The sequence below is a fragment of the Tiliqua scincoides genome, chromosome 6 (genome assembly GCF_035046505.1).
Source record: "Tiliqua scincoides isolate rTilSci1 chromosome 6, rTilSci1.hap2, whole genome shotgun sequence".
NCBI lineage: Eukaryota > Metazoa > Chordata > Lepidosauria > Squamata > Scincidae > Tiliqua > Tiliqua scincoides.
The window spans coordinates 31,079,784-31,093,006 of record NC_089826.1 but is presented as its reverse complement, the minus strand read 5'-3'; the positions used below and the strand labels follow the sequence as shown (position 1 = coordinate 31,093,006).

At 42.3% G+C, this 13,223-nt stretch overlaps 1 protein-coding gene across 3 annotated transcripts in view; it reads right to left on the bottom strand.

The window, feature by feature from the left end:
• Window positions 1–13,223, bottom strand: part of AFG2A (AFG2 AAA ATPase homolog A) — a 209,324-nt gene that overhangs the window by 155,734 nt on the left and 40,367 nt on the right. For 2 of the 3 annotated variants that reach the window (XM_066632442.1, XM_066632441.1), the window contains exons 12-13: window positions 11,295–11,348; window positions 6,930–7,009 (exon numbers count right to left, since the gene is read on the bottom strand). In XM_066632442.1, the coding sequence (XP_066488539.1) occupies window positions 6,930–7,009; window positions 11,295–11,348 (134 nt within the window). The remainder of the gene's footprint in view (window positions 1–6,929; window positions 7,010–11,294; window positions 11,349–13,223) is intronic. The other variant, XM_066632443.1, reaches the window with a different exon arrangement.

Here is a 13,223-nt window from a genome sequence, read left to right as displayed (position 1 = left end):
AGAGAACTGGAGGAAGTGAGAAAGATCTGTGTTCTATACAGATCTTTCTATACAGGTACAGCCTAATTATTCACGGATTTTTCACCTGCAGTTTTATCTCAATGTGATGAGAAGGGCCCTTTAAGTTAATGGAAAAAAATCCTTTAACAATAGCTTCGTTAATGAGAGAGAGGGCAGCCAGCTGACAATTCATCAATCATTCTCTCTCTAGGCACTTTGAACAGCTCCACTCTGAGGCAAGCAACCCTACCCTTCCCCTTGAGTATGTGAAAGAATGCTAAATGGCAGTATTATCACCTCCTCCATTCCCCCCTCCACCCATGCTGCAGCTCCTGGTAAAGGGAGAGATTGCTGCCTTGGAGTGAAGCCTTTCTAAGTGCCTGGAGAGAGACTGATTGACTGCTTGATCCATTACAAAGGTCAGCAAGGCGGTTTAAATCACTGAGCAAAAGGACATTATTTTTTAAATGGATTTGCTTTAGTGCAATTTTTGTCATCCGCTGAGTCCTGGGAATGGAACCCTCGAGAATAAGAAGACTCAACTTGTACTTCCTCAGATGGAAGAAGCTTTCCAGGAGGCAATAACCCTGGATGAACCAGAAGGGGGAACTATCACAGACAATGGTTTTCCATAGACAGCAATCACTCTGGCACAAGAAAAATTTGAAGCCTGGATGGCTCAGATTAGTCAGGATGTAGCAAGAGTAGTGACAAAAAAAAGAGAATAGCAAGAGGGGACTTGCTGCTGAAGTATGTTACTTCACCTAACAGCCCTGAAACTATTGCAGATGGATAGCCTAGTGTGCCTACTTGGAAGCATCGAATGTGAGGAAGAACTTGTGCATAGCTCTGTCGTAACTGCAGACTGAAAGAAAGCAGGTGAGAAACTGGCAGTATCAGGCACGCACAGAACATCATCTGCAAAAAGCTCATCTCAAGAATGGAGAGGTATGGAGTGACTCAGACTGGTCAAGATTAAGAACAATGCAAGTACCAGACATGCTGAACTCATTTTACTAGAGCCGAAAATGGAAGTTCAGGAAAGACAACTCCTGTTTTTTGCCACTCTGATGGAAATGAGAGAGAATCACATGATACTCCTTCCCAAAGAGGCTATGGCAGTGTATCTCAACATTAGTCCTCTGCTATACCACTTTGCATAGTCCACCTATTGAAAGTACCACAAGAAATAACTGGCGATGGTGTCACTTCTGGATTTGGAGGCCAGATATAACCCAACAAACACCGGCAAGAGGCTCAGGACAGATGGGAGGGCTTTTCTGAGCACACATAAAACACTCACTGGAGCTCTGCCCTCTGAGCCAAGCCTCCTACCGTTGCTTGTCGCATTGTGTTGCTAGTCTCGCTGCCAGGCAGCAGGGGTCTGGGGGTCCCGCACGTAACACCGGCCACCACCTTAAGTACCACTGGTGGTATCCGTACCACTGGTTAAGAAACACTGAGCCATGGTAACTATGCGTTCCTTAGAGGTACAAGAATTGCACTTTTTTAAAATAAAAAAAAGTAAAGTTGAAGAAACATCATAGTTTAATTAGAGAAAGTGGATGCTATAGGAGCATACTACAGTTTTCGTTATTTGCAGAGACAGCCTTCAGTTCTTTCAGCACAATAGTAAGAGTCAGATGCACCTGAGAATCCACTGATGGAAGAATTTCAAGGAACCAGCATTCATCAACTCTGTCCCAGTTTTATTATTCTTTCTATCTAGCCCCTCACCCTCTTGGGAACAAATTCTCCCTCTTCCCTCCCCTTCACCACAGCTTGTTATATCTGCACTGACTTTAACCATGGTTAACGCACAGCGGAGAGCACTCCTTACCTAGAAATTTGTAAATATCCTCAAAACCAAGGCTTTAAGGGTACTATAACCTCTCCATCCAGCATTGGGCCATTGCTCATATATCCCTGCATGGCAACTAACAATTGACTAAAGTGGAAATTGTTTTTTAAGACATCATTTTTTCTTAAAACTTTTCTAAACTTTTTGGCTGAAGGGCCGCATCAAATATCTGGCACAGTGTCGAGGGCCGGGGGAAAAAATTAAATATAAAATTTAAATAAATACATTAAAGATGGAACTTAGATGAATGAATAAATGAGTGGGCTCAAATGTCCAGAACGTCTCCAAGAACGAACACAGCCCAAGAAATAAAGCACACACTTAAATGGACACCCATTCCCCCACCCCACAAGCACAACTCTGGTTGTGTTTGGTCAACTGGGCCAGAGGTTCTCAGGGGATCAGAGGCTGGCCACGGGCCAGATAGAGGCTCGCCATGGGCTGCATCTCGCCCTCGGGCCAGAGTTTAGAGACCCCTGATTTAAAGGATTTAAAGTGCAGAAAGGAATATAAAATTCCCAAGTATAGCCCAAAACATCCTGTTCATTGTAATTACCTCTGAATTTAACTTGCTAATGTCATACACATTCTATATCATTTTCAGATGCTAATTATAACTATGCCTGAAGTCTATACCTTTGACTATAGATTTTTGCTTCTGCCTGTTCTTTTACCACTATTTCAAATGAAACCACTTGACTTTCCAGATTGGTCCCCAAGAAGCACCATGCATTTAAAGCAGTGTTTTTCAAACTGTGTGTCGGAACCTTCTAGGTGGATTGCGAGCCAATTTCAGGTGGTTCCCCATTCATTCCAATGTGTATTTTATTTTTAATATATTAGGCTTGACGCTTCCATGATATGGGACTGCATTAGGGAAGTGTTACAGACCTGTACTTTTAACAGGCTACTACGTATATCTTTTTAATAATTATAGTCAATGGGGCTCATTTCAAATTTTTTTTAAAACAGATCAGCAGCTGCTTGGGAGGGTTCCACTTTATTTTAAATATATATTTTTAATTTATAGTTATTATTACTAACCTATAATTTACTTAATTTGATTTTATAATATGGGAGTGTTATAATATGGGAGTGTTATAAAAATTTTCCTGCTTGATTATGTCACTTCCCACCATGACATCACTTCCAGGTTAATGACATCACTTCCAGTGTGTCCCAACAGATTGTCATTCTAAAAAGAGGATCCCAGTTTGAGAACCAGGGGTTTAAAATATAACTTGAATGCTGTGTGCTAAATGGCTATATTTTGAGGAGCAGAGAGGTTACCTTCTTTTCATAAAGCTTTATGCCTAGCCTCAAAAAGCAGAATAGGTGCCTTATATAGTTCTCAGCCTTTAATAAAGTACAGCAAAGGGATGACTTTTTAAAAGAGGAATTTAACATCACTCCAACCCTTCTTCATGCTATAAAGCTGCCTATAAAAAACAAAAAGGAACAAACATGTCTATTGCCTAAACTCTCCACCATTCTACATACATAAACATCATCCTATTTCCAAAGCACGTAGATATCCCAAGTTCAGCAAACAGACTGTTTGAACACCATTTACACAGAGCCATGTTCATTCATCACCTTCAAGTTTAATTACCAAGCCATTTCCTCTTGGCAATCTCTACTGGTCAGTGGAATTTGGTTTTACAAGGTCAGGATACCAAAGAATTACAAGTACCCATAATTCTCTGCAGCTGCACAATCTGTGAAGAATCTTAAGCTTTGAGAAGGAAAGGATTACTTAGAAACAAACATTCCTTCTAGCATACAGTTGTATCTGGAACATTCATGTGGACATGACCTCAATGCAGACTTTTTTTCTGCATCAGTGCCAAGAAAACACAGCTAACTTAAAATGAAGCCCAAAATTAGTCAGAACCACAGCAAAATGGGGAAGACATCCATCTTTCCAGTAGTACAGATTGTTCCTTATTGTAAATTTGGACTGAACTGGTCAGTTTCATTTAAAATATGCCAAATACAACGGGGGGCGGGGGGGAGAGATTTATTAAATACTGTAACAACTCCAACTGCCAAACCGGTTTTATGATAGTCAGCAGGAACAACCACAACACCTCAAAACGAAACCTCTCATTTTATTCTCTGAATTCATCTTTGCAAATCTATGAAACAGATTTCTCCATCCACTTTTATCATTATTTGCAGATCATGCATAATTCTTCTCATTTATCCTTCAGTCCTTCTTCTGCCCTAGCAATTTTCTTGCTTTTTTTCTAAACCCAGTCATCGCTAAACGCAAGATAGACATCCCAACCATTACTAGGAGAACCACAAATTCTTTCTAACATTCCCCATCAACCCTACCTTTTTTGTTTGGAATTTTTTTTTTTCTGTACATCTTTACTGCTTATGCCAAGAGGTGTACCATTCTAATCTTCATCAAGTAATTCAGGGGAACAACTATGTGAGTTAACCATGCAGTTAACTACTCCCTGTTTTAAGCAGTTTTCTTTGCTTCCTGTTATGGTAAGGAACTTCCATAGGAACTCACAGCCCCACAACACAGGTAGAGTGCAATCTACCTATGGAGGAGGAGATTAAAAATCACCAGTTAAGTTATTGTCTTTTTTTTACTTACAATTGACAATGCTCATTTTTTTCCCCTTCTCAGGCTGGCTCTGAGGGCTCACTTTATCTTCCTGAGCCCCCAAATGAGAACTTCAGGGAGCTCTGGGTTACAACTGGCCTTGCAGTTAGGCACACAGCGGCCCTTTACAGAAGTATCAACTCAGCATTCATTGCATTATCACATGCATAATCTTTCTTCTGTTTCAATTATATATTAAGTAAGTTTACGCATTTCAAAATTTACATTTTCATAGTCTATATCAGCCATTTTCAACCACTGTGCCATTAGCAGTCCACAGGTGTGCCACAGGAATTTGGGGGAAGGTCATTTATTAATAGGGCCAATGGGAGATGTGAGCCCCCACTGTCAGCATGGTGTCAATTGTCAAAAACCTGGTGGTGTGCCTTGACAATTTTTGTGCCTTGTCAGTGTGCTGTGAGATGAAAAAGATTGAAAATCACTGGTTTATATCATGGAGATAGGCAGTTGATATTGGCATGTTACTTTTCACCATAAACACTAACCACCTGAAGCATCCTGCATTCCAGTTACATTTACACAAATGCTGCCAAATAAGAGGGTAAATTACTACCAGAAGTGTGTTTGGGGAAAGGAAACAGGACATTAAATAACAGCAGCATGTTCTGTAGTGAAAAAGCTCTGGGGGGCTAGGGAGACAATATCAACAGGTGTTTCCTTGAAAACCTCAATCTGGTTATAGAGGAGGAAATGGATCTCTGGAGGCTGCAAATTGTTAGCATCTCTAATGCATTTGCAAATTCCTACTGTGGAAAATCAGCCTGTAAAAACAGCCCACTCCCAATAAGTGCCTTGTCTGGTTTCCTACACCGTTTAATTTCAGATGAATTTTATGAGAACTATGTTACATATTTTACCTCCCATATGGTTCAGATTTGACAATGAAATATTTGTGGCCTACTCTGCTCTTTTGCAAGCTCCAAAAAAACCAGATGTCACCAATGGAACATGACTGCAGAAGGCCATTCTCCTATCTCCAAGGAAGCTAGGCCAAGGCAATGTTCTTTTCCCTTCTCCATCAGTGTCCAAATAAAACAATGATTTTTGGGAAGTGAACCTAGCCCCCAAATTAGAAACATCCTTTAACCCATTTTTGCCCAGCCCGCAGGTGCACACATTTGATCCCTGTTGCATATATGCAAAGTTGGGGGGAAATGGATAAAAGGCCCCTATGAATGCAGTGGTACAAGTTAGCCATTTTCATTTTTTTGTTGATCTCTTCATTATACTGGGTATAAGACTGAAGTTTGAATGTTCTTCAGTGTAGTAGTAAAAAACTTCCAAAGTTTGTAAGTATGACTGGAAAAAAGTAGAGAGGAAACCAAGGGTAGTACCCAGAGTAACACTTCTGTCAGCACAAACACATGAAGCACCCCTCTTGAACAAAATAAGTATTCCACTCACGACAGCAGAAGAGATCACTGTGCAGATGGAATGCTCCTTCGGTTCTCGAAGACAGCTTCCATTCATGGAAGTGTCATGGAAGTATGGCTGCCACCCCCAGTACAGCATAGCAGTATAGCAACTACCACAAGCAACTTGTATCAAAGAGCAAAAAGTTGGATATATTTCTGTTTCAGAACTGTCAAAATCATCTCCCAAATCTACCATTGGCTGGATGTCAAAAGGAGAAAGGCTGGCATAATACAAGTGCCTGACTTTTTCCTTCCAGTAGAGCTAATAGCAGCTTCCAAAGAAATTTCAGCCAGGCAAACAGTTCACAGGAAAAGGGTTCAACCACAGTCCCTGACAACACTGCTCAACAAAATCAGAAGCCCTCATCTCTTCCTCTCTCCTAAGCTGCTTTAGAATTAAACAAAAGTTGGGAGATCAGATCACAGATCTTCCATGTCACATCTGTGGCCTTATATGGGCTGTAAACCAGGATAAACAACTAAGGGCCTAATCCTAACCAACTTTCCAGCTCTGGTGTAGCCACAATGCAGCCCCATGGTAAGGGAACATATGTTCCCATACCTTGAGGCTGCCTCTGTGACTGCCTTCCCACCACAGGATGCAGTGCACACCCTACTGGCATAACTGCACCAGTACTGGAAAACTGGATAGGCTACAACCCTACCCACGCTTTCCTGGGAGTAAACCCCATTGACTATAATGGGACTTACTTCTGAGTAGACATGCACAGGATTGGGCTCTAAGCCTCAAACTGATGGACAGTTTTAAAGTGTTTTAACACAAGTGGGGAAATAACTTGTCTGTAGTTATTGCTTGTCACTTAGGCCTCTAGGGAAATAAATTTCCCAAGGTTTCAGTGCAGATAGTTACAAAAGCCATCACCTTACTTGTCAAAAATACACACTGTACATGGATAGAAAGAGCAGCATGAGACCTGGAATCATGGATCACAAGTATCTTGGAAGTGCCTTACAGAAATAAGAACTTTTTGTAAATAATTATTCTTACCTCCCCCGTTCTACTGCCAAGGCATCTATTTCATCAAAGAACAATATGGAAGGGGAAACAGTCCTGGCTTTCCTAAAGATCTGTGACAAGATGACAATGAAAGTCAGATCATTGAAAGATATTTTTGGCAAGTTTCATTTAAAACCTCAGAGCTCACCAGCGCCACACTAGTATGATGTAAGAGGGCACACTGTGTAGTTCCCCACCCTCAGTCCCCACTTAAGTATTCATACAAAGAGCAGGGATGATGCAATAGCTCTGCGGTATTATTACTGACATAATAAATGTTTTGTCAATGTTATTTCTAGTTACAGGCAGATGAGATTACAGTTGCTGCCTCCCAGTATAATCTCATTAGATGGCTGCATCAAGAAACGGCATTTAAATAGTTACTATTACACATACATAAAAGTAATTATACCCCATTGTAGCTTCCTTCCCTCCCCCAACTGCTGCCTCAGGTCCCAATCCAGAACCTGGTGCGCTGGATCACCGCCAGCATGCAGTGAACACAAACGTGCCATAAGGCATGCCTACAACACATACTGTCCAGCCAACGTGGGCGCTGGCTCAGCGCAGTGCCAGGTGGAGGACAAGTGACCGCCGTCCGGTGCTCCATGAGAGTGCTGGGCGGCAAAGAGGTAAGTGGGGGCATAGGGAGAGGCAGGGGGAGGCATCCTGGAGCAGGGGGAGTGTGGGAGAGGCGTGGCAGGGGATGGAGCAGGGTGAGACCAGCAGAGCTCAGCTCCACTGCATTTGGAGCCCTGTGTTGGGCCTCTCCCTAATTAAACACAAAAGCAAGGATCTTGTTTGGTTAGTATTTTAGGCTGCAAACCATTTTCCTAACAGCAGCAACCGAGAAACTTACTGGCAACTGAGACTTCTGCAAAGACCACCAGCAAATCTAATGTATATACATGGCCGAGAACATCTTTTGGTCAGAGAACAGGAAATAAACAATAATCCAGTCTGCGGCACTCGACTTGCAAGCAGTCACATGCAACTCAAAATACATATATCCAACATGACTCACTTCTAGGAGAGTGACATCCATGTTCTATCCTTGGTGGTTGAAATAAATTGCAATGTCATGTTAAAGCCACAGGGCTTTCACATGAGGCACCCTAATAACATGACCTTGGGTCATCTAGAACCTCTAAAAGAGCCAGCATGGGATAGTGATTAACATACAGTTAGATCTTGGTATCAGAGGGGATCCATTCCCAGACCCTCCACAGTTAAGCAAATTAGCGGGTCCGGTCCAATATGACCTCTGGACACAACTGGAGATGGTTCTCTGGTCACAGCCATAGGAGTTCTAAGGACCAAAAAGACCATGCATGGCCTTCTCCGGGCCACAGAAATGCCTCTGGAGGTTTTGGAAATGCACTTCTGGGAGAATCAGAAACCCTCCCTAACTCAACCAGATAACACCTCCAGTCACATCTGGGGCTCAGGTCCAGCCCTCCACCACAGTGAGTTAAATCCACTGGTTCCATGGATAAACAGGGTGGACTTGGATTAGGGATTCAAATGCACGCTCAGCCATGAAGTTCAATGTCACCCACCATCATTAGTCACCTACCATCTAACCTATCTTACCGGTTTGTTACATGACTAAAACTGGAAGAAACTTGCACAACACTGTCAGCTCCTTGGAGAGGAAGATGGAGAGTGTGTGTGTGCACATACATCGCTTAACACTGTCATACCCTGTAACAGTGGTTCCCAACCTTTGCTTGAAGGTTGGAGAACTACTAAGTACTTGCAGCCAGAGATGGGGTGCTGCAGTTGAGTCTGTCTCCCTGTGCTTCAGAACAGCTTTGTGATGTAATTGTGACCCACTTCCAGTCTCCCTGCCTGCTACTCGCCTTAAGGAGCAAGGCAGCATTTCCTGTAGGCTGGGGGGGGGGGAGTAGCAACCCCTAGGTTGGGAAACACTGCCCTATAGAGATCATGTGCCTTTTAAATATTTCTACTGAACAAAGTCTTTCAATAATAATTGATAGGAATTTTACACTTCTAAACTCAAGAACAGTTTTTGACTGCTACAAAATTAGCCTGAGTTAAGAACTGTGGTTCAACTCAACGGCTCGAACACCGTCATGCGCAAAATTCTATTGAACAACTCCCACAGAATCATGTATCTCCATGACCGCTTACAAATTTGTTGGTCATAGAATTATTTTAGCTTCACACTTTGCAGAAATCTGTGTGCTGGCAGGACAGCAGAAGTCTAAACAGTGTAGGAAAGTAATATAATGTAGCAGAAAAATATGAGAGTTGGTATGATTAAGAGGACAGAAGATGGACTTGGAATGGAGAAACCAGGGTTCAAGCACCAGATTTGGGCAAGCTCATCCAAAACTTTTTATTCTATATGCTAGCACTCGCACACATAGCTCCCACCCTGCAGAGACATTATGTACGAGGCTATACACAAAGGAGGCCAGCAGCATTTCAGCAACTGCAGCAGCAATCACAATTTTCCAGCCAGCTTGATTACAGGAATCACTGTAAATTACAATTGCCTGTTGCTAATTGTTTCTGCCTGGTTCTGACATGCACATGTCCCCAGGAACTGCTTGGACTTATCACGAGTACAGAACAAGCCAACATGAATCTTGCTCTTGTCACAGACTGACAAGCAATATGGACAAAGAATTTGCTCAGGGTTGCAAACTTTTTAACATGACCATTAAATGTTGTTTGTATGGAACAAGAAGATCACACACCCTTTTTTCAGGTAACAACTGCAGTCCTGCCTACAGCTGTACATATGACAATTCAACTAAAAGCAATGAGAGAGCAATCCACAAAAGGAGATAGGCCAGCGCAAGTCCCTTGCACCAGCCCAGAGGTGTCGCAAACATGCCATAAGGGGCGTTTGGACACTGAGAGAGGAGGGAGGCTGGCCCAAGCTCTGTGGGGCCAGCACAAAAGGTAAGCCATGCCGGTTAAGCTGGCACAGGGATTGGGGTGGGGGGAGGGCAGGAAGGAGGCGTTCTGGGTGGGGGGGAAGGGGAGGGCAGGTGGCAGGCGGGCCTGTGAGCAGCCCGCCGTTGAGCAGGGGGTGGAGCCAGGATCCGGCACTTGTACCAAATCCTTAACCCTGGTCCCAGGCAGCCCAGAGCAGCTCCAGACTGCTTGGATCTGTGCCACCTCTTTAGGTTGCACAAATCTAAGTACCCCATTGGGTAATGCATTCCCCTGTCCCCGGGCTGAGCCACAACCAACCCTAACCCTGCATTGGATATGGGGCAGGCCAAGATACCACCTCCCTATTCTAATGCAGGTTAGGATTGAGCTGCCCCTCATGTGAAAATTATCAGGTCTGCATGATGCAGAGATCACCAAGAAGATCCTCTTAGGATCCAATCTGTGTTTTACAACTTAGAATGCAAGTTTCCTGGCAGCCACCCGCATAACTTGCAAAGGCATTATTAGCAACAAAGAAAAATTCTAATGCTTACTTACTGTTGTTGTATGGATCGTGTATTTTAATTTGCTGGAACTTTAGCTCTTTTTAATCCACATTTTTGACATGTTAGCAACATAAGCATGGTGCTTTTGTATTGTCATATTTTGTCTATGCTGGTCTTTGACTGTATCAGTAAATTGATGACATGTGTAAGTATAGTTTGTCCACCTTGAGTTGTTGGTTTCCTCTGTCTCAGTGGATAACTGTATTTTAATTATATTTTTAAGGCTACTCTTTTTAACTAAGCTGGTGATGGTTTATTGTATTTTAAACTTGATTGTGCACTGCTTTAATAGCCTTTTGGCAAAAGAAATAATCATATATGTTTTAATATAGATAGGACCCCACCATAAACATTCAATGGAAATTCACACAACAATAATACACTTGAACAAAAGCATGTGAACACTAGATATAGGCCATCTTCCCTAGGCTTGATCTGATAAAAAGACTAGTCTCAAATTAAGTCATTTCAGCTCGGTTCAAGCCAGACTTGAAGTTAGTTCATTATTTTTGGCTCCATCATATTCCCAATGATATCGGTGGAAATAGGATGGGACCTGAAGGCCTCCCTATCTCAACTTCTTTCATCCAAGAACCCCCCCTGCTGTTCGCTCTCTCGCTCTCTCTCTCTCTCTCTCTCTCTCTCTCTCTCTCTCTCTCTCTCTGTGTAATATGGTAAATATATATTCAAACAGACCTCAGCATATAAACACATGACACAAGATGGTAACCATTGGCACAATATAGAGTCTAGGAAAATTAATTACTGCAATGCAATGACTACAATATTTTTAACGATGTGATGTAGCTAAAGAGGTAAACACCACACAATCTTATAGACTTACACCTAAAAGTTCTAGTTAAATTCATTAACAGCTTACCTCTCTGACGGCACGTTCAGACTCTCCAACGTATTTGTTCATTAATTCAGATCCCTGCATGGAAAAGTGCAGTGACTCAATTATTGTGTGACAGTGGAATTTACTGGCCTTCTAAAATGCGAGCAATCTAAAGCCTGAGAGAAGGAGTCTTTGATCACCTGTAGGCCAATGACTCACAAGGATCTCCAGTAAGCTTCAAGGAACAGAACTGAGAGTCACAGTCAAACTAACTGAGCCCCACTCCATGAAAGGTCTGCATGCTGTGGACTGCCTCTTTGAAAAGGATGATGCAGGCTCCTTGTTGATCTCATTCTCATTTCGCGTCTACATACAGGTGGTGCCTCGGCATCCATGGGGGGTTCGTTTCCAGAACCCCTTCAGATGTCAAAACCTGCAGATAGTTAAATCTGTGGGTCAGAGCACCCACAGTCTTCATTCGTAAAGAGCATTCAGAAGGAAGGAAGGACAGCACTGCAGATGAAGCTCTGTCTTGTAAGTGATGGAAAGGGATGACAGGCAGCCAGCTTATTAAGCAACACTTTGTTAAAAGGGGCAAACTCAGTTAACCGGCACCTCTATCTATAGCATCAGGGTGGGCAGAGATGCCAGTTAGCCAAGCATGCTGGTTAACAAAGTGTTGGTTAAGCAAGTTTTTACTGCACATACAGAAAAATAAGAGTAGCAAATAAATAAAATATAACTATTCATGCTTTGTCATTTAGGTACAATTTATACTTCTGCTCCTTTATCCATTCTATTTTGAAAAACAAAACTGAACCCCATTTATTTATATCCCACATTTCTCAAGGTGGCTTACAAAACTTAATACATAAAAACACAGCACAAAATTATAAAAACAGTTAAAATCTAGATCATTTAAAACCAGCACAGCAAATAATACAGTAATTCTAAAAACCTATAGGTGGTGACAAGTAAAAAAGAAATACACAACAATCTAAAAAAAATGAATACGTAATAAAAACAGGCCACAAAGAAGACAACCAGAAGTATTCCACCCTTGCCCATTCCCCATAAGCTGATGTGAATAAAAATGTTTTTAGGCCTTGCCAGAAACTCTCTATTGAAGGGGCAGATTTTAGATTTTCTCGTAGTGAATTCCATAAAAGTGGTGCCACGCATGAGAAGGCCCTGTTTCTTGCTGCTGCATCCCTCATTTCTCCCTGCAGTGGCACTCTCAGCAGTGCCCTCTCTGATGAGAGTGGGCAGGATTATGTGGAAGTACTGTACACTACTGTGCTTTGATGTACTTCAAGACCAAACCAAGAACAAACATTAGCAAAACAAAAAAAGGAAGTCTAACATTCAAGTATTCTGCATGCATCCCTATCTAAATCAAGATTAAGGGCCCAAACCTATCCAACTTTCCAGTGCTGATGCAGCCTTGTGAATGGGGCATGGGCTGCATTCTGTGGTGGTGGGGAAAATCACAGAGGGCTCTTCAAGGTAAGGGAATGTTTGTTCCTGTATCTTGGGGCTGCATTTCGGTTGCATCAGTGCTGGAACATTGGATAGGACTGGGCCCTAAGACGTCCCCTCTACATTCTTTTTGGCACCTAGCACAGTGTTTATATCATAAAGCCTGGTGCTACTTGAAAAGGAGAGAATCAATATCTGCACACAATCGGTGTCAGTGATGCAGCCCACTCAATAGTTAAAGCAGCCATTTTCAACCTTTTTCAGTTCACGGCACACTGACAAGGCACTAAAGTTGTCAAGGCACACAGCTAGTTTTTAATTACATTATTATGTTACAATTAATTTAATTAATATAACTAAGGGCACAAGCCTAACCATGTCTACGCAGAAGTAAGTTCTATTTTGTTCAATGCGGCTTACTCTCAGGAAAAGTGTGGTTAGGATTCCAGCCTTCGATCATTACATGACAATGAAAGAAATTCCCAAGAAACT